The sequence below is a fragment of the Ochlerotatus camptorhynchus genome, unplaced genomic scaffold (assembly GCF_037179485.1).
Source record: "Ochlerotatus camptorhynchus isolate MF236.1 unplaced genomic scaffold, CSIRO-AGI_Acam_v1.1 ptg000024l, whole genome shotgun sequence".
NCBI lineage: Eukaryota > Metazoa > Arthropoda > Insecta > Diptera > Culicidae > Ochlerotatus > Ochlerotatus camptorhynchus.
In genome coordinates, this window is record NW_027040516.1 from 2,377,723 (window position 1) to 2,400,235 (window position 22,513).

General features: G+C 46.3%; 1 protein-coding gene across 1 annotated transcript; it reads left to right on the forward strand.

The window, feature by feature from the left end:
* Positions 1-16,339: 16,339 nt before the first annotated feature.
* On the forward strand, positions 16,340-17,863 carry LOC135707292 (uncharacterized). Its single transcript, XM_065229098.1, has one exon. It carries the CDS (start codon positions 16,340-16,342, stop codon positions 17,861-17,863), a length of 1,524 nt encoding a protein of 507 aa, XP_065085170.1.
* Positions 17,864-22,513: the final 4,650 nt, after the last annotated feature.

Sequence of the window (22,513 nt, forward strand, 5' to 3'; positions counted from 1 at the left end):
GATGTATTTTTGAGGTTGCTTTTGACATAACGGCACCTTTGCCTTTTCGATCGCCTTGGAAAGAACTCCGGTGATTTTTCGATATCATGGTTAGCGTCATCTTCCACGATTTTCCTCTTCCGACTTTGTCTCATCTCTTTCTCCGTAAACCCGTAAAACTCTTCCTGGTCAGCGTCTAATCTTGGCTGGTGTCGGACCAAACGGATATTTGGTTTCTCTTACATACGCGAAGCTGGCCCCTGTGTACCATGGTTGGCACGTTTCCAATCATAATCTGAAAGGTATTGCGCGAATTTCTTTTAATAAAATTTGCTCTAAGCCATTTAGCTGTGTGATGAGGATTATGGTTCTTATACCATACTTCGTCTCCAGGCGTCAGATTTTCAAAAGGATCCGATAATTTTTTTGGAATATTTCCACGCTCTTTCGTACTGAGATCATCATGCACTGGGACTAAGTTTTTATTAGTAGTTGAATCATCATGATGGGCTACAAAATGGTGAGTTGACAACCTGGAAGGAGCGGAATACCTAGCCCTAGTCCTCACAAGTTCCTACTTCACGCCTCCTCGAGTCATATGATAACAAAAGACTACCAGCTGAAACATGGACACAGCTGGTTGGCGTAGCCTGGGCAATGTTGCCAGTCCGGCAATAGCAAAGTGAAGAGGTGCGACGCGAACACTGGCGCGGTAACCATAGTACGGTGATAGAGGAAATGCTTCACCAAACCCGAGCGTCTGTTCACCATGGAGGTGCGGCTCAAAACGGCGTATGTTCTCCATGTTAGGAGCGGCTGATCACCGTCCTAGTGCCAGCGTGGGACTCTAAACAGAGCTGTGCACGATGGTCCCCTGGCGAGACAGGGGGTTGGGGCAGGCCCAACAAGCCGCCCTGAAAAAAAAAACAAAGTTGCAAATACCGAAGAAAGAAATACGGATCGGAACAATCGGCACAGACCTACGCGACGAAATAAGGACTGCGATTGGAAACTCGGAACATGGAACTGCAAATCGATCGGCTTCCCGGGCTGCGATAGGTTAATCTATGACGAACTTCAACCACGCAACTTCGAAGTCGTAGCACTGCAGGAACTTTGTTGGACAGGACAAAAGGTATGGAAAAGCGGGCATCGAGCGGCTACTTTCAACCAGAGCTGTGGCACCACCAACGAGCTGGGAACCGGCTTTGTAGTGCTGGGTAAGATGCGCCAACGCGTGATTGCTTGGCAGCCGATCAACGCGAGGATGTGCAAGTTGAGGATTAAGGGCCGTTTCTTCAACTACAGCATCATCAACGTGCACTGCCCACACGAAGGGAGACCCGACGACGAGAAAGAAGCGTTCTATGCGCAGCTGGAGCAGGTGTACGACGGCTGTTCGCAACGGGACGTCAAAATCGTCATTGGCGACATGAACGCTCAGGTAGGACGGGAGGCAATGTATAGACCGGCAATCGGGCCAAACAGCCTGCATGCCGTATCGAACGACAACGGCCAACGATGCGTGAACTTTGCAGCCTCTCGGGGTATGGTAGTTCGAAGTACCTTTTTCCCCCGCAAGGATATCCACAAACCCACCTGGAGATCACCTGACCAACACACAGAAAACCAAATCGATCACGTTCTAATCGACGGGAAATTCTTCTCCGACATTATCAACGTCCGCACGTACCGCAGTGCGAACATAGATTAGGACCACTACCTAGTTGCAGTATGCATGCGCTCAAAACTCTCGACGGTGCATAACACACGTCGAAGTCGAACGCCACGACCCAACATTGAGCAACTACGGGACACCGGAGTTGCCCAGGACTACGCGCAGTAGCTGGAAGTTGCACTACCCACGGAAGAGCAGCTTGGCGCAGATTCTCTTGAAGATGGCTGGAGGGACATCCGTTCAGCCATAGGTAGTACTGCTGCAGCGGCACTAGGTACTGCAATCCCGGACCGAAGAAATGACTGGTTTGACGACGAATGCAAACTGTTAGTAGAGGAGAAGAATGCAGCACGGGCGAGAATGCTGCAACACCGCACGAGATTGAATGTGGAGCGATACAGACAAGCGCGGAACAGACAAAACTCGGTTTTCCGAAGGAAGAAGCGTCAGCAGGAAGACCGAGATCGCGAGGCGATGGAAAATCTGTACCGCGTAAACGACACACGGAAGTTCTACGAGAAGCTAAATAGTTCACGCAAAGGCTACGTGCCGCAAGCCGATATGTGCAAGGACTTGGACGGTAACCTTCTCACGAACGAGTGTGAGGTGATTGAGAGGTGGAAGCAGTACTATGACAAGCACCTCAACGGTGAAGCAGCAGAAAACGAAGGTGGCACGGCAACAGACCTTGGAGCACGCGCAGAAGACGACAGGCTACCGGCTCCTGATCTTCAAGAAGTTGAGGAGGAGATCGGTCGGCTGAAGAACAACAAAGCAACTGGTGTAGATCAACTACCAAGTGAGCTATTTAAATACGGTGGTGAAGCACTGGCTAGAGCACTGCACTGGGTAATTGCCAAGATTTGGGAGGAGGAGATATTACCGGAGGAGTGGATGGAAGGTGTCGTATGACCAATCTACAAAAAGGGCGACAAGTTGGATTGCTGCAACTATCGCGCGATCACACTGCTGAGCGCCGACTACAAGGTACTCTCCCAAATTCTATGTCGCCGTCTGTCACCATATGCAAGAGAGTTCGTGGGACAATACCAGGCGGTATTCATGGGTGCCCGCGCTACCACGGACCAAATTTTCGCGACTCGGCAGGTTCTGCAGAAATGCCGCGAATACAACGTGCCCACACATCATTTGGTCATCGATTTCAAATCCGCATACGACACAATCGATCGAGATCAACTATGGCAGATTATGCACGAGTACGGACTTCCGGATAAACTGACGCGATTGGTCAAGGCGACGATGAATCGAGTGATGTGCGTTGTTCGAGTATTGCGGACACTCTCGGGTCCCTTTGAATCTCGAAGGGGGTTACGGCAGGGCGATGGACTTTCGTGTCTGCTGTTCAACATCGCGTTAGAAGGTGTGATCAGAAGAGCTGGGATAGACACGAGTGGCACGATATTCAGGAAGTCCATCCAGCTCCTTGGCTTCGCCGATGACATTGACATTATGGCACGAAACTTTGAGATGATGGCGGAAACGTACATCAGACTGAAGGCTGAAGCTAGGCGGATTGGACTTGCCATCAACGCATCAAAGACAAAATACATGAAAAGAAGAGGTTCTAGGGAAGACAATGTTAGCCTCCCACCCCGAGTTCAGATTGATGGTGACGAAATCGAGGTGGTCAATGAGTTCGTGTGTTTGGGTCCACTGGTGACCGCCGAAAATGATACCAGCAGAGAAATTCAAAGACGCATTATGGCAGGGAATCGTGCCTACTTTGGACTCCGGAGGACGCTCCGGTCGAATAAAATTCGCCGCCGCACGAAGTTGACTGTCTACAAGACGCTGATTAGACCGGTGGTCCTTTACGGCCACGAGACCTGGACTATGCTCGTGGAGGACCAACGCGCCCTTGGTGTTTTCGAACGGAAGGTGTTGTTTACCATCTACGGTGGAGTGCAGATGAATGACGGAACGTGGAGGAGGCGAATGAACCACGAATTGCACCAGCTGCTGGGAGAACCATCCATCGTCCACATTGCAAAAATTGGGCGACTACGGTGGGCTGGGCACGTCGTAAGAATGCCGCACGACGACCCAGTGAAAATGGTTCTAGAAAGCGACCCAACAGGAACATGAAGAAGAGGCGCGCAGCGGGCAAGGTGGATCGACCAAGTAGAAGGTGACCTGCGGACCCTTCGCAGACTACGAGGCTGGCGAACTGTGGCCATGGATCGAGTAGAGTGGAGACGACTTCTTCGGACAGCAGAGGACAACAAGGCCTTAGCCTGATTGGTAAGGTAAATATGAATCATCATGCACAGGTTCTCCTCGCAAAAACTTTTTATAATGAGCTTTAGGGTTAAGTAAATCTAATATTGTTTTAGGCTTATAGGAAAAGATCATTTGCGAAGGATAGTTTCCTTCAACAGTAATACAATTGTTTCTGGAATTGACAAGGAACAGGTTAATCTGGTCCTCTACGTCTAAATGAGAAAATTCAGGGTCAATCAAAAACTTTTTAAGCACATCTCTTACAGTTCTCACCAACCTTTCTGCCTGCCCATTGCTGGAAGGATTATATGGTGGACTCTTTAGAACGTTGATTCCCTGCCGCTTCAAAAAGTCTATAAAGGCATTGAATGGAGGACCCCCGTGTGATACCAAAACATCTGGTAATCCGTACCTAGCAAATAAAGCCACCAATTTCTTGAGAACTTTACCACAATCTGTGCCATTCCGCATTAGTTCAATTTCAACCCATTTAGAGTAACTGTCAACTATTAACAAATATGTACGGTGCTCAAAATAAAAAAAAATCTATATGAATTCTGCTAAAAGGTCTCGTCGTAGGTATCCATTTAGACTCAGTTTTAAATTTTGAAACTTTCATCATACTATTGCATGTTTCGCAAGCTGTCACATAACCCTCAATATCTGAGTTAATGCCGAACCAATACACGCTTTGTCTAGCTAGTCGCTTCATTTGAACTATTCCTGCATGGTTAGCATGCAAAAGCTTTAAAACTCGATGTTTCATTGCTACAGGTATTACTACTCTATTTTGGTATAGTAGACATTCATCTACTAATTCTAAATCCTGCTGATTAGCGTACACATCAATGTATTGCCTGTTTACTTTATCTGGCCAACCATTTTCGCAAGGAATCAAAAATATCTCCAAATGACAAAATAACAAGCGATCAACGAACCGAATAATAACGCTATGACAGAAGTAGAAAGCAATAATGATATAATCTTCACCGTTCTTTTTCATGACAAGCAGCCCGTGCGACACAACTCATTCGGGGCGGTAGAAGGAAACGAGCAAATTGTTGGCAAGCTGCTTCACGAAGTAAAGCCGAAGATGATACACGTGTGCAGCGTTGCCAATATTTTTTTTTTTTTGAAAAACTGGAAGAATGCTAAAAAAACTGGAAAAAACTGGATTCTAAAAACAACTAAAAAAACAGCAGTATGAATCTTATCCCTTTGTAATAAATCTGAAATTAGATGTATTAATTTGAGTAAATGATGTCTCTTCCTCATACCCCGTAAAATTTATCATTTCTTGATGAACATTTCAATAGGTCCTATCTGATTTGATCGACTTGCTCTATTGATAATAATTCAGTGGCAAGAATATTCCCAGCTGTGTTTGTCGTTTTGGGCGCTTTGAAATATCCTCATGCAAACACAAAGTATGTGGCGAAAATAACACAAAATGTGCTTGCATAGCCGTGGTTATCAAAAGAGAAACTCGATAAAGAGAATCAATCAATTCAGATAGGACCAATTGACATTTCCATCTAGATTTCATGGAATAATGCTAATTTATTGACACTAAATATAATTTAACTCGTCAGCAAAAACGTTATTTTCTGATTCATTGGAAACAAATCGCGCCGAAACCGTCACAGAAATCGTCTAATTGCTGGGACGGTTTCGACGCGTTTTGTCTTCAATTAAACAGACAATAATCTGATCGTGTAAATTCGCTGAAGTGTTCTGTTTTTATTGTTTTAACGCATACGATGGAAATTGGGGCCATATGACGAATACTGAATACTGTAAATGAGCAAATGCTGATGTGCTCAGAAAAGATAAAAAATGAGGCAGTTTTGACTTGATAGCCAACAAAATGGAAAAATGAGTGTTTAGTATACAAAAGTAGCAGAAAGTTTTACTTTTTTCGTTGGCCAATCATACTTCATCATACATACGTATGTAAAATGAAAACTTTTTTTGTATCAGCTCACATTCGCTGCCAGACTGTTGAGCAGTTCAGTCGATTTGAATTCTCTCTAGTTTCGTTCGTTCGTTCGCAAGTCGAATTAGCTCCGCGTTGTGTAGTGACGCTCTCGCTGACCCAGCCATGGGTAAGAAATCGCGCGGTAACGCGAGTGCCGGCTTACCGGGAAAACAGACTCTCCCAGGAGACGGCGCGACCACCGAGCCAGCTCAGAAGAAGCAGAAGAAAACCCCATTGCCCGTCCCGACAGGCGTTGCGGACCCGCAGCCGGGGCCTCCCGGAACTAAACGACCCAGACCTGAAGACATCAGCGCCACCGCATCGGCAGCAAAAAAGCTGCTGAGCAACAATCCGTTCTCCGCCCTGCAGAACGGAGCCCAGCCGCAGTCGGACCCTGAGACGGTGCCTAAAAAAGTTAAGTTGCCACCCTTCTATGTGAAGGGCTTCCCTCCCGGGCTATGGGAGCAGCTGGATTTCTACATTAAGCAGGGCCTTCGCTGCACCATTCAACGGTGCACGGAAGGCTACAAACTGATGGTCTCGGCCGAAAATCACTACAACGCAGTCCAGGCCCTCTTGGACAGGATGAAGCTGGAGTACTTCTCCCACGACGTCGAGGCCACCAAGCCGCTGAAAGTGGTGCTGCGCGGGCTCCACGACATGGACACCACCACCTTAATGGACGAGATTAAGGCGAACGGCCTCAAGCCGGTCGAAATCCACAAGATGACCCGCAGCAAGGCCATCAAGTATCGTGACCAGCTCTACTTGGTCCATCTGCAGAAGAACTCCACAACCGTGAAGGATCTCCATACGACACGCACACTGTTCCACATCGTAGTGAAGTGGGAGCGGTATAAGCCAACCCACCGTGGCGTCACTCAGTGCTCGAACTGCCTATTGTTCGGGCACGGCACCAGGAACTGCCGCATGGCCAGCCGCTGCATCAAATGCGGCAAAAACCACAAGATCGACGACTGCGACAGCATCGAGGAAGCCGCTCCCACATGCGCCAACTGCGGTGCTGCCCACAAGGCCACGAGTAAGGCCTGTCCGAAGCGGGCCGAATACGCCGAGATCCGGAAGAAGGCCTCGTCCAACAACCAGCCCGGTCGCAAGAAGGTCCCGGAAAACAACGCGCAGAACTTTCCTCCGTTATCACCGGTCCAACCACGGCCAATTCCAGTGTTGGCGCCGCTCCCGCTCAACCAACAGTTGGCTGCTGCCCAGTCGGCTGCCGCTGCAGTACCCAGTCAAGCCTCCGGCCCATCGACGGATCCCCCTGCTCCGGGATTGGCCGGTACAACCGGTGAAGCTACAGACGATTCTCCGCTGTCAACGGATGAGATCGTCACACTGTTGGCCCAGGCCATCATCATCAAGCGCACCTGCGCAACAAGAACACAACAGCTCCAAGCTATCATCTCCTTCGTCGCTAATTATGAACCGTGAACCCATAAAGATCGCCAACTGGAACGCTCGCTCCGTAGGGGCGAAAAACATTGAGCTTGCAGACTTCCTCCGCAAGCACGACATCGACGTGGGCCTTCTCACCGAGACCCACCTCAAGACCGGTGACAGCTTCTGGCTGCCCGACCACAGCATTGTCCGGCTTGATCGCACCAGCTCCAGGGGGGGCGGTGTCGCGGTCATCATCAAGAAAGGCATCAAGTACTGCACCCTACCCCACTACCGCACTTCCATCATCGAGGCCGTCGGCGTTGAGGTGGAAACATCGACCGGAAACGTCCGGTTCATCGTTGTCTACTGCCCCCGGCAATGTACCGTTAGCAATGGTACAGCACAGCAGTTCAAGAACGACCTTGCCATCATAACCCACACCAATGCCCGCTTTGTAATCGGAGGGGACCTGAACGCCCGGCACGAGGCCTGGCGGAACTACCAGCAGAACCAGAACGGCCGCCTGCTATTCGACCATTCCCAGCATGGTCTCTATTCCGTCTGGTTTCCGGACGAACCAACCTTCACATCACCGACGGGCAACCCATCGACGCTGGACCTGTTCTTGGCAAACACCAGATTAGCCAAGCCGGTTGCCGTCAACGACCTGAGTTCGGACCACCAACCGGTGCTGACCGAGCTGGGCTACAACGTGGCCCCTGCACCGTGCCAGCGGAAGGACTACCATCGAGTCAACTGGGTCCAGTTTCGACGCGTGGTCGACCGCCACATCGACGACAACCCACCGCTCGATACAGTGGAGGACATCGACCGGGCCCTGGAGGGTCTCCATCAAGCCATATCCGTGGCTGACGAAGAGTGCGTTCGACGAGTTCCTGTGAGGGGTAAGTTTCAAGCAATTGATTCCCACACCAAACTCTTGATTCGGCTCAGCAATGTTCGTAGACGCCAGTTTCAGCGGACTGGGGATCTGCAGCGTAAATACGAAATGGTCGATCTGAATCGGCAGATCGCTTCCAGAATGGTCTCAATCCGGAACGAGAGTTTCGGGCGGCTCGTTCAGAACCTGGACGACCGTTCCAGACCATTCTGGAAGGTTGCCAAGGTGCTGAAGTCTCACCCCAAGCCCATTCCACCACTTAGAGTCAATGACGAACGGCTTATCACCAACGAAGAGAAGGCCAATGCGATTGGGGAGCACATTGCCCAATCGCATTTGCTTGGCTCTAAAATCCCAAGTCCACTCGAGAACCAGGTTGTGCAGTGCGTCCTGACGTTAGATGCCTCCCCTTGTGCCGTCCCTCCAGAAGAACGGATTACAGAGGAACAAATTTGCTCAGCGCTGAAATACAGTAAGAACATGAAGGCTCCCGGGTTTGACGGAATATTCAACCTAGCGTTGAAAAATCTCAGCCCGAGGGTGCACTCGCTGCTAGCTGCCATCCTCAACAGATGCTTGGAGCTGCACTACTTTCCAAGCATCTGGAAGGTGGCAAAAATCATCCCGATCCGCAAACCTGGGAAAGACCCTTCACTACCGTCAAGCTACAGACCGATTAGCCTGCTCTCAGCGCTGAGCAAGCTGTTCGAAAAATTGATCCTCAGCCGACTAAACAAGTTTGTGGAGGAACATGACATTCTTCTTCCGGAACAGTTCGGGTTCCGCAAGGGGCATTCCACCAATCATCAGCTAGTGCGGGTGATGAATAACATCCGAAGTAACAAAGCTGTATCCAAGTCCACAGCCATGGCCTTGTTAGACGTCGAAAAGGCGTTTGACAATGTCTGGCACGACGGACTTATATACAAGCTTTGTAACTCCAACTTTCCACCATACCTTGTGAAAATCACCCGTAACTATCTCCAGCAAAGGTCGTTCAGGGTGTCGTTGAATAGTTCCCTTTCGGGACAATTTCCGATCCCAGCAGGTGTTCCGCAAGGGAGTCTGCTGGGACCACTGCTTTACAGCATCTACACGTCGGACATCCCTCCTCTAGGAGACGGTTGCGTGTTCTTTCTGTTTGCAGATGACACCGCGATAGCCGTCAAGGGTAGGATGCCTCGTGAAATTACGAACAAGCTCCAACGATGCCTTGACACCTTTACTGATTATGCCACCACGTGGAAAATCAAAATCAACGCCTCGAAAACCCAAGCGATCATGTTCCTTCACAGACAATCATTAAAACTTAAACCGTCTCCCTCCTGTACCGTAATAATGGATGGTACAAGGGTCGAGTGGTCCACTGATGTTACTTATCTCGGGATGTTGTTCGATGAGAAGCTCCTGTTCCGCTCGCACATAGAGAAAACCCTAGTTAAGTGCTCCGCCTTGGTTAGGTGTTTGTATCCGCTCATTTGCCGCAGATCCCGCCTCTCAAGGCAAAACAAACTGGCTGTTTACAAACAGATCATAGCCCCCGCGATCTTCTATGCCGCCCCGGTGTGGGAATCGTGCGCTCAGACCCACAGGAACAAAATCCAGGTTGCACAGAATAGAGTGTTGAGGATGATCCTAGATCGTCCATTCGACACAAGAATAGCAGACCTCCATCAAGAGGCAGAAATTCCCAAAGTAGATTCCAAAATTGATGATATGACAACTAAATTTATTCAAAAATGCAATCTTTCTGAACATGCTTTAATAAGCAATTTGTACATAGTAGGTTAAGTGTATATAGTAGAGTAGGTTAGTTTTAAGCTGTAAATAGTAGTATTAAGTAGTTTCTCTTCAAATTCTAAAAACAAAACAAACCAATCCCACCAAGGTGGTCGACCGTGTACTAAGTCTAGGACTAATTCTGTAAAACAAATTTTGAATTTTGCCCATACCTAAATATGAAGAAAGCAATTAAATCACTTAGTAAAAAAAAAAAAAAATAAAAATAAAAATTTATAAAAATTTATATGGTAATCGTCCAAGTTAAACTAAAATAAAGATCATTTAAACTAAACTAAAAACTAACTGGTATCAGCTCATTTTCGCTTCGGATGGCGTGGTCAGCAATAGCAGCAGTAGGAAGGTGGCTAGTCCACTTTTCTATAACCAACAAGCAACACTTGACTGGTCGTGGCAAAGGAGGTGCCAATCGTCATCGCAAATTCTTCGTGATAACCACCATCCATCGTCTGGCTCGCCGTGGCAGTGTCTGACGTATCTCCGGTCTGATCTACGAGGTGTGCTGAAGGTGTTCGTAGAAAATGAGGTCCGTGATGCTGTCACCTACACTAAACTTCAATAAAACGGCCCTTTTCATGGCCATCAAGCTTACATCAGTAAAGAGTTGGAATAGAATTTATCTGTGCTTGTTTGTCCATATTCAGAACCGCAAGCCCCCAACGACCACACAAACTTGGAAGCAGGGGTGCAAGTGATTTTGATTGATTCTCGTAATCAACTTTTTTTTTTGAAAAAGATCGCTACAAATTTGGTACGCCTACAATTCAAAAACGGAACGAGTTGAGATAATAGATATTTGGTCAATTAAAAGAACTTAATGCTCTTCACATTTATTCCGTCCACTAGCGGTCCTACGTCAAGCTTCCGTTCGTGCCCCTAGGCACAGACCCCGCAGTCTCTAGCGTTAGCTTCTCTTCATTGAGCAATCTTTGCTGAAGAGATTTGTCCCGGATGCCAGCAACAATACGATCACGAATAGCCAGTTGTTTAAAGTTTTCAAAATTGCAGAATTCTTGTAGTTTCACAGACAACACGAAATCCTCTAACGATTCATCCGGTTGCTGCACCTTAACGTTAAACTTTAAACGTTGCACAAGATCAGATTCGGTTTTATCGAGTCTTGCTTTCAACTTGGCAACCATTTCTGAATAAGGAATCTCGGCTAGATTACCATTGGGGTACAACAATTTTAGCTCCCTGAAAATTGCAGGGCCACTCAACGTAATAAAATAATCTCTCTTCTCTTCATCGGGTACTTAATTTATGTTAAAAAAGAAACCCAAACGTTCAACCCAATCTCCAAACGAATTGCCTTTGCGAAAACGTTCTAATGTAGTGCTAAAAGTGGATTGAGCCATGTTAAATGTTAAAAAGAAATGTTTTCAACTGGTAAATAGCGCAATCACCTCTACAATAAAACAATGTCTTCTTACAAATGGATGCACTAACTGGCCTCCTAAAGTTTAAAAAAAATCACTCACCAAAATGTTGTTCAGCCTTTGCCGACCGGGGATAAGAGTAATGTTTCGCTACTCGCGGTCTTACCCTTTGGCAACCACGCAAGCCGTCTGTTGACGTCGAGATTTGGGTACTACCTGGACCGGAACTGGCCAAGAAGGATCGACGAGAGGAAATGCGAGCAATCGATCCGAATTGGAAGCTATAGATGCGCCGTGAAAATCACCAGAAGTGCCACTGGATGGACGTACAGCGATGGTGAATCCCGCCGACTATCACTATCTATTAAATAAAAGAAAACACTCTTAATAAAAGAAAATAAAAGGCAATTGCTGCGGAAAATTTCTTTTCTATTCCTCAATTTATTATTTGCGCATCGAAAATAAAATGAAGGTCAACACAAAGCGCCTTTCAATTACCGGGTCAAAATGGAGCCGAAATTAAGCCACTGCGATCCGTAAAACGCCAAACCCACCGAAATTGGTTTTCAAAATCTCCCGACGAAAAAAACTTACCACTCCGGATCGCAGTGCTTTTTGTAGATCATTAAGATAATAGAGCAAACTACCGGCAGCCGACAGATGACTCGCGAAAAATCTCTATCTTGATGGCGTTCGTCGTACTAGTGGTGTAGAGGATGGTCGAAAATTATCCTCAACCTTCACTTTAACACTTCTCAACACTTACCACTGAACCTATTTTCCGTCGTCGCCAACTGAAAAGTCCGTACGTTGGACCTATAGATTTAACTTTTCAACTTATTCCTGAAACACTAAAAGTGAAACCGTTATTTCTAGAGCAAATAAAAACGACTTGTAGTTTAGCAAGACACATGTTTTTCTTTTAAAATATCGTTTCTTCCTCTATTTTAGAAGGAGTTATTACCAAATTTAATTGCAAAAGTGAGTGAACTTAAATAAGTTTAACTTAAGATAAAGAAAAAAAAAAGTATCTCCAGTTTTCCCATATAATATACACTAAAGTATGCCCTTTCAAAAAATGGCTAAAAAATGTCAGTACGTTTGCCCCATTTTGAGTAGTTGACGTTTGAAAAGGGCCTATTTTATTTAGAAAATCATCAATATCTTTTGAAAGTAGAGGGATACAGATTTTATTTTTTGAGCAAAGTTGTGTATTTTGACGAGTTGTAAAAGTTTTCTCCAGACAGTTTTTTCGAAAAATTTGAAATAAAAAAGTAAGAGCTGAAAAACTGATTCTTTGGGTCCACCCTAACGCAGTTCAGAAAAAAATCTCTAAAATGGAAACGGTAAGAGATAGAAAAAAACTTTATACAACAAAGTTGCTTGAAATTAACTAAAAACAACTTCTTTGAACAATATTTTTTTAAATAAGAAAATAAGTTTTTGGATTTCAAAAAATTACAGGATCACCCTAATGTTTGAAGGCACCAAAAGAAGGATAATTTTAAGAAAAAAAACTTCACCCAAGACACCAAACGGTTAAATCCTAAAACAAAAGTACTGTGGACTTTTGTCTTGCTAAATTCCAATCCTGGACCACTGTGCAGTGGTGACCCACATCGACTGACGAACATGAACCGAGTGTCTCAATTCCCACACTGGTAGAGCCTCTGGAATCTTCTGAATCGAACCATGCATTGAGTCATGGAGTTCACTTTCACCAAGATGGTTTGTTTAAGAAATTTATTTGTGAATCTTAAAGTACGTTGCCGCAACCTCCGTCATTCGGTGAAGCCCTATCTCAGCTATGGCAGTAACCGATGTCAGGATCTGGTTATGATCTGCGCTGGGATCTATCCGATTCCTGGTCCTGAGCGCTGGAAGCGTCACTGTCTGACTCTGTATCGGCTGTTGGGATTCTACCAGTTCATCGTGACTCTAGCAAGGGTCGGATTCAGCATCCACAACCAAGACGATGTGCTGGGACTTTGCGCGTCCATCGCATCAGCAGTGGGTTTGATAAGCTCTGTAATAAAAGTGTACACCCTGGAGCATTACCAAGAAGTCTTTCGACAATTAAAGGCATTTGTCGACAGCAAATTTGGTCATTCCGGTGATCCCGATTACGATGCATCTGTTCGACAAGATGCTGCTAGGGCTGCCGGAAAAGTGACTTTGGTGATTTTTCTTCTCTTGTTCTGGGATCAAGTGGCGGTGATGGTTCCGAGCACCGCTAGAGAACTGGTCTTTGGCATACCAAAAAATTTTCATCTGTTGGGACCCATGGTTGCTCGTTTTCTACAGGAGGCGTATGTTTTTATGCTCGTCATTTTCTGGGGCAATAGATATTTATGTTTCTCACTTACGGTAATGTCTCTACTCATGGGACTAAAAAGTGAGCTGAAGATTGTAGCACGTGGTTATGAGACAATCCAAAATCGAGTGCTGACTCAGATTTCAGAAGATAACAACAATACGGTAGGATCATCACGGAAACTGCTATCGCATGTATTGAAGTGGAAGCATTTGAAACAAATCGTGGGGACTACCTTGGAACAGCATATTGCAGTGATGAGGTTTGTCAGTTCATCGGTTTATGTTAATTATTGATCGATGAATGATTTTTTCTTTCTTTCATAGAAACATTCAATTGATACAAAACACTGTGAGTGCTCTTTACGCCATTGTCTACTATACTTCTATGTTGATCATTTCAATTAGTGTATTACTGGTGATCAAAGGTGGAATTACATTAATTTCTATAGTGTTTTTTTCGGGTACATGCGTCTATGTCGCGGAGTGCTATTTTTGGTGTCACCTGCTAGAATCGATTGAAGAGATTGTGAGTTCGAATTTGGTCTGATTCCAAATAGGACAAAGCACTGACCTTTCCTCGTTACAGATGGAGTTGATTGCCGGATCTGCTGCTCAGCTAGGAACCGAATTGGAGCATTCGTCGGAGCATCATTCCGAGTACGTCCAGATGAAAACTTCACTCATGATCATCCAACTCAATGCATCCCAACGAGAATTGTTCAGCTGTGGAGGAATATATCCCATTTCGGTGGAATCATTCGGGGATCTGTGTATGATTATTTACCGTTTCGTCACTTTTCTTTTGAACTTTGTTTGAAATTGCTTGAATTACTTCTCTACTGCCCATAATGGCATAACTGTCCCAAATCAATAGGAAATCAAGCAAATCTGGGACAGTTATGCTTTTATAGGTAGTGCATAAATGTTATTTGTGCCACCTGTAGTGCAAAAATGTAGTGAGTATGGCACTAAGGATTATTACCTAGTAAATATGTTGTTTTTTGATATAATATAATTTAATCAGCCGTCAAATATGTAAACTGGCGTATTCAGTAACAATACAAAGTATGAGGTATCCCAAAAAGTATAAGCACAGTTTATTATTGAAATACAACAACGCTATGTTAATGAACTCATTTTTTTTCATAGTTTTACGGGATGCAATGTCAGCCTAGCCCCTCACTTCGGCCTATGAGGCAAATAACTAATGTCTACAGCAATAATATAGAATAGTAATGATTAATGCCACATCTCCTGTAAAATTGTAATCCGTACGAGAATTGCCTATTTTTGGGACAAGTTTAGTACATTTAATGCTCTTTTTTAAAGACAATCCAGTTGAGTGAAATTTTCATATTTTTCGATTTCTAGGCGTCATGATCTTGCCGTTTTAGTGCACAAACAAAAATCTACACTGCGGTGGTCATCAAAAAACCTAATAATTTCATGAATTGAAAGGACTTACCTTTTTTGTAACATGCTAGTTTAATAAATCAATATCTCAGTTTTCACTTGTATCGATCATTTAGAAGATCTAACGCAACTTGCGCTTTAAAACGATGGGTCAAGGATTAGGGACGTCAAAGATTCCTATGGGGAAATCAGATAAGCAAACGTCAGTGGTTGCGTGAAACATGGCGACTTTTTTTCTTTTTCGGTCGCTCCTTCGAAAAATCTCGAAGCCAAGTGTCAATCTTTGCGTGAAAATTCCATGTCCGTAAGCAAACTAGTTTTCTTAAAGGGTGTATAACCGTTCACTAAAAAACAAAACTACCCAACAAGTTATTTAATATCAGTATTTAGAAATGCCTCTCATCTTCAGAAATAGAAAATATCCAGTGAGTAAATAACTTTGCCATTTATAGCTATTTTTACATTCGTCATGTATGCATCCATGCAGCTGATCGAATCTTCTGTCCGGAGCTGGCTACACAATAAACAACATGACTAACTATTGTAAAAATTCATTGCAGTGGTTCCTGATTTGAATGAAATTTTGGTATTAACTGAAATATGATTCTGTTCATAGGTTTTGTTGAAAAACACCATTACACGAAACGTTTTTGATGAACTGATTTTTTAAATTCATTAATGAACTTGTACAGTTACCTACCCGCTGACAGAATTAACAATAATATTATCAGATATGTCAGGCTAACTGAATGCTGTCATCGCGTAAAATGAACTATACCTAATGACCACAATTCCTTGTGCGCCTCTAGTTTTCATCACTGGTGGAAGTGTGTTAAAGAGTGTCGCAGTATGTTATTACTGTTCGAATGAAGGTGCTTGCCCGGTAAGTTCTGAAGCACAAAGTGATTCTGTTAAAATACACTACCCAACTGAAAATTTTCCACTGTAAACGCTTTGCTTATTTTATATATATTTGCTTATATTATTTATTGCACAAATGCTATACGATATGAGGTAACGTTTACTCAACCTCTAGACAAGCAATTCGGTTGTGACAAGCTCTTCTTGCATATCCATTTGCGCTTCTATACAGCTGTTATTCAGCTGTTTAGTTGTGTGTCTTAACCCCACCGGAACTGCAGTGGAACATTAACGGGTTCCTGACCACATTGGTGATCTAGAGCTCCTTTTGCCACGACGATCCCCCCTTGGTCATCGCACTCCAGGCAACTAACAAAGCGACAACAGACCAAATGAACCGCTCTCTAGGCGGTAAGTATACGAGGACAGCAAAACGGGGAAACAACTTCCGGCACTCCGTGGTCATCGGGGTTTTGAAGACGATACCTTTCCAGGTTGTCGATATGGAATTCCAGCTGGTGGCACCGGCGAACATCTCCGTTCCATGTGCATACCAGCCATGCGGACGGCTGCCAAACCTGCACGATCAACTCAGCGAAGCCATAATTAAACTACCGGAACCGCGCATCTTGGTTGGGGATCTCAACGGGCACCACCCAAGCTGGGGCTGCCCGCGCTCCGACCCTCGAGGTGTTACCCTGGTCGATATTTTCGAGAAGGAAGACATTGTGATTCTGAATGACGGTGTGCCCACGTACTTTAACGAGTGGCACACTTCTGCCATCGACGTCTCTGATGTCAGCCGCTGCTTTGCTGGAAAAACTCAGTGGCAACACGGAGACCCCGATGGCGCTATGAACAAGCGGACTGGGATAGCTATGGTGAAGCCTTTCAGTCCTCGTTACTACAGCGTAATCCGAACAGCATTGAAGACTTTGCAGAAGTGGTATACGAAGCGGCAACAGCAACCATCCCAAAGACCAGCAGCGGGGCGAAAAGTGCTACGCTTGTTGGATAAAGGTACGAGGAAAGCCCTTAAAGCCCGGCGTAAAGCGCTTCGCCGTATAAAGCGCCTTCCTATCGAACATCCCGACCGTAAGGACGCTCTCCGTAACTACCATGAGTCGCACAATCAATGCCGGCAAGAAATCCGTGTCGCCAAACGAGCCAGCTGGATGGACTTTCTGGAAGGAAGGAATTCGTCACAGTCTTCGGCCGACTTATGGAGGCAAGTCAACGCCCTCAGTGGGAAACGGCGCATGAAACCGCTCCACGTACAGATTAACGGTGAAGCGGTTTCTGACCCTGCAATTGTAGCGGACGAACTCGGCTCATACTTTGCCGATCTCGCAGCCATCGAGAAGTACGAAGACGAATTCAAGTGGAAAGCTAAGCTTTCGACGTCATCTATTGCAAGTTTCTCTGTTTCTTCTGACGCTGGGAACTCGGAAATCAACCAGGCATTCTCCTGGCAGGAATTGCAGCATACCCTCCGCTGCAGCAACGGAAAGTCGGCGGGTCCCGACGAAATCGGGTACCCTCTACTCAAGAGGTTACCAACGCGAGGCCAGCTACGGATGCTGGAGCTTTTCAACAAGCTCTGGCTCACCAACTCGTATTCAGCGTCGTGGAAGGAGAGCTTAGTCATTCCCATCCCAAAAGCCAATGAAACAATCCATGAAGTTAGCAAGTTTCGGCCAATAGCCTTGACATGCTGTTTTGCCAAGGTCCTGGAGCGAATGGTCAACAGGAGGCTAAAGCATTTCCTTGAAGCCGAAAACCTGCTAGACCATCAACAACACATCTTCCGTCAAGGGTACGGAACACCAACTTACTTTGCAACATTAGGAGAGGTCCTCAAGAGTGCCAAAGATAGCGGTCTCCACACCGAGATCGTCTCGCTCGATATATTGTAGGCCTTCAACAGGACGTGGACACCCCTCGTCTTAGAGCAGCTTGTCAACTGGGAGCGGTGTGGACCCATGGTCTACTTCATCAAAACTTTCCTGACCGATCGTTCTTTCAGAGTCGCAGGTGGCAACACGAGGTCACAGCTTTTCAGAGAAGAGACGGGCGTCCCACGAGGTTCAGTTATCGCCGTTACCCGTTATCGCCGTTGTGGCCATGCATGGTGTTTTCGGAGGACTGCCGAAAATTGTTTACATTCTCGTGTATGCTGACGATGTACTTATCGTAGCTACCGGCCCAACAGCAGCACATAACAGGATCAAGGCCCAGGCATCAGTCTCCGCTGTAGCCAGGTGGGCCAGCGCGGTAGGTTTCCAGCTTTCGGCCACCAAAAGCATCAGGTGTCACGTGTGTCCATCCCGGCACCGTGTCAGCAGGCCACCTATCAAAGTTCAAAGCCAGCCCATACCACTGAAGAAGACGGTCCGTATTTTGGGGGTACTAGTTGACCGGTCCTTCAACTTCGAGCAGCACTTTAAGGCGATCAAGAACGACTGCCGCAACAATCGCGACACTCGTTTCCGGGTTGCAAGAGCCATCATCGATAGTCGCCTACTGTACGGTCTTGAGATGACGTGCATCGCCACTGAAAAGCTCGTGCAGATTTTAGCACCAACTTTCAACACCTACGTTCGGATTGTCTCCGGTCTTCTTGTGGCCGATGCCGCATGCATCGAAGCGGGTATTCTCCCTTTCGCCATCGTATAACCGCAGCAATTGCAACGAAAGCCACTGCCTTTACAGCAATGATCTCCGGAAATGACAGGATCTTTCTCCTCGATGAGGGGAACAGACTCCTCCGCATGACTGCCAATTCGGAGCTCCCCCCAGTGGCCAAGGTCCACTGGTACGGAGACAAAAGTTGGCACATACCTCCACCAAAAATCTAGAGTCGGATAAAGAGCAGGTTCAAGACTGGAGATAACTCTGCAGCGCTGAAGAGAACAGTAGCCGAACTGCTAGGATCGGAATACCCAACCCATGCCCGCATGTACACGGACGGATCGCTTTCCCGAGCCGGGGTCGGAATTGGAGTAGCCGGAATTTCAGCACCGATGAGTAGCAACCTACCACCACAATGCGCGGTTTTCTCCACCGAAGCTGCGGCCATCTTTGTTGCCGTTACAACACCCTTTGGACCGGCCTATACTGGTGCTATCCGATTCATACAGCGTGATACAAGCCCTTACATCTGAGACCCTGACTCACACCTGGATACAGGGTATTGTGGAGGCCACACCTCCGAACACGGTGTTTTCCTGGATCCCTGGGCACTGCGATATCCGACAGCCTGGCAGGGTCTGACCCAGCTGGCCCCCGTTACACCGACAAAGTGCCACTCCAGGACATAAAGCGATGAATGGTCAGCAAAATGTGGGAAGCCTGGGAAGTAGATCGGTGCCAATCCCAATCCCTCTTCATCCGAAGAATTAAAGGAACGACGAGCAAGTGGACGAAAGTGTCGAAACTACGGGACCAGAAGGTGGTTTCTCGTCTTAGGACAGGCCATACAAGGATCTCACATAGTTTTGGTGGAACGCAGTTCCACATAATGTGCTACGTTTGCGGAACCACTGCATCGGTGGAACACATCCTATGCCTGTGTCCGCAATACCACCAACTACGGGAGCAGTACGCACTTCCCAACAGCATTAGGGACATACTGGACGACGAACCTTCCACCTTAGCGACAGTTATTTATTTCCTCAAGGACGCTGGGCTACACAACAACATTTAGGTCCTTTTCATTTTCTTTTGGCTCCGAACTCCGATCTTTTTCAAAACCCTGCAAAACTTTGATGTACCACACAATTCATGTGTGGGAAACATAAAAACCATATTGTTAGTGTTAGTGTTCAATGTTGGTTCCAGTATTTTCCCTGGAATGTAATAAATTATGAAAATTCAAATGTGTGGTCCACCGATCACTCATTCTATGTCCTTCAAATATATTGGGGTCTGGTTCGATTCAAAATGCCCCTGCAGATCCCACATTGAGTATTTGAAGCGGAAATGCCAACAAAGGATCAATTTACTCCGTACAATTACCGGAACGTGGTGGGGAGTCCATCCACAAGATCTTCTAACGTTGTACCGGACAACGATTTTATCGGTTTTAGAGTACGGTAGTTTCTGCTTCCAGTAGGCGGCTGAAACGCAAATCATCAAACTGGAACGGATCCAGTATCGCTGTCTTCGTATCGCGTTAGGATGCATGCACTCGACTCATACGATGAGTCTTGAAGTGTTGGCGGGCATGTTGCCACTCTCTGATCGGTTTTCGGAATTGTCCCTCAGGCTCCTCACCTGTTGTGAAATTATGAAGCCACTGGTGATTGCAAACTTTGAGGAGCTTCTTGAGCTAAGCCCTCAAGCTCGTTTTGTGTCATTGTACTACGTGTACTACGGCTCTACTGCCCCGGGATTATCGTACGCCCGTGCTGTGTCAGGTTAGTCAGTAGACAATTATCCACTCACAAGCGACGAACTAGTGATCCTCGGGACTGAGGTGATCATAATCTTGCGCACCACCAAGACACTACCTGAACAGCTTCGTGCAGTTATGTCCCTCGTGCAAAATTATGGACCGTGAAGCCATCAAAATAGTCAACTGGAACGCTTGCTTGCTCACGAGCAAAATCATTGAGTTCGTTGATTTCCTCAATGAACATAACATTGACTTCGCGGTCATCACCGAAACACACCTGCAGCCGGAGATAAATGTTCACCTCCCCGATTTTCGGTTCATAAGCCTAGACCGGACCAGCTCTTGCGGAGGAGGAGTGGCTATCGCATTAAGGAGAAATATTGGCTGTCGACTGCAACCGAGTTTCCAGCTGAAGATGATCGAAGCGGTGGGTGTGGAAGTCTCTAATCCCGTCCGCCCAATTACCATCATTGCGGCCTACTGTCTCAAAAAAGTCACCATCAGGGACGGGTCGGCAGCAGACCTGCGGAGAGACTTCATCAGGCTAACTAGACGCCGTGAGAAGTACATCATCGCTGGTGACCTGAACGCCAAACACCAGGCTTGGGGCAACAGTCGACGCAACCAAAACGGCACAATCCTGAACGACGACCTGCAACAGGCTCGCTACACCATAATATCGTCGGACTCTCCCACCCGCTTGAGCCGGTTTGGCGTACACTCCACCATCGACATCTTCGTCAGCAACATGGGAGACAACATCTCGCAACCTGTGACCCACCAGGAGCTGAGTTTGGACCACTACCCGGTGGTGGCCGATGTGAGTTCATTCGTCAACCAATTACAAGCTGCCCGACGCAAGTACCATCGCGTCAGCTGGGATCAGTTCCAACACGAAGACGTTGACCGGTGTCTGCGTTCGATCGAGAAGGCGATATCCCAGGCCAGGGAACAACACGTGCCAGTATCCAGACATGTGAGCAATACTCTGAACCTTGATGGATTTACCAAAAATCTCATTAGACTCCGTAGCTCCATTCGAAGACAATACCAGCGTTCTGGCTTGCCTGTCTTGAAGACCCACTGTAATCGCATAACAAAAACCATCCAAGCTAAGATGGTGGACCTCAGAAATCAGAACTTTGCTAACAGGATCCGCTCATTCCTCGCCGATAGCTTGAAGTAGCCGGACGTAGTTTGTTCGTGTCTCCGTTGCGGGTATTGGTTTCGTAGCCGGTGGAGTTTTTTTTCCCACCATAGTGGTTTTTTATATCGCGCGTTATTCCTACCGTGGACGAAGTTCAGTGCCCAAGGCAACCGCAGTCAGCAGAGGAAGTAGCCACCTTTAGCGACGCTATAGGTGGACTATCATCTCACCGTCATCATCTCATCACCACTCCAAAGCAGCAAGCAACAACAACAAAGCAGCAAACGGAGTGGCTGCACCAGCTCACACAGCCGGCACCGGCCGGTGTTAAGTATACCATACAATAGTCTTCTCTAGCCCATTGCCGCGCTTTTGTTATTCAATTTTGCGCGTGGCTTTACCCTCTCCCCTGATAGGGTTGTGAGGGCTATAGTGGTGCAACTTCTTGCAACTATTAAAAAGTTTTTTTTTTGTTTTTTTTTTTTGATATTTTTTTTATTGTTTTTTTTTTTTTGTTGTTCATACACTGGGCAACAAAATATTAACAACTAGTAGTTAAGTAGATTAATTGGTGAAGGTTTTTTTTATATATATTTTTTTTCTTTTCCTTTTTAAGTGGTTGTGCACCGCTTTTGCGCAACACTTATGGCGTCTTCGGATGTCTACGTTGCGCGAACCAGGTACTACCAGCCGTCTTCGAAAGGACCATGGGTTGTCTTTTTTCGGCCCAAAAATAAACCTTTGAAAACTCTCGACATTTCGAGAGATTTGCTGCGTAAGTATCCGGGAATCTTGGTACATAAAGAGAGATTCAATAAACTGCGTGTAGAAGCACCGACTTATGATGTGGCAAATAAAATTGCTGAACACGAGCTGTTTAGTGTCGAGTACAACATCTACATCCCTTCTCGAGATGTGGAGATAGAAGGTGTGGTCTCCGACGCGAGTCTGAGTGTCGAGGACTTAAAACGAGCATCGGGTTGCTTCAAAAACTCGAAAATCGGAGAGCAGGTACAGATACTG

Coding starts and splice junctions, on each gene's coding strand:
- LOC135707292 (XM_065229098.1), top strand. CDS start 16,340: ATGAACCGCTCTCTAGGCGGTAAGTATACGAGGACAGCAAAACGGGGA.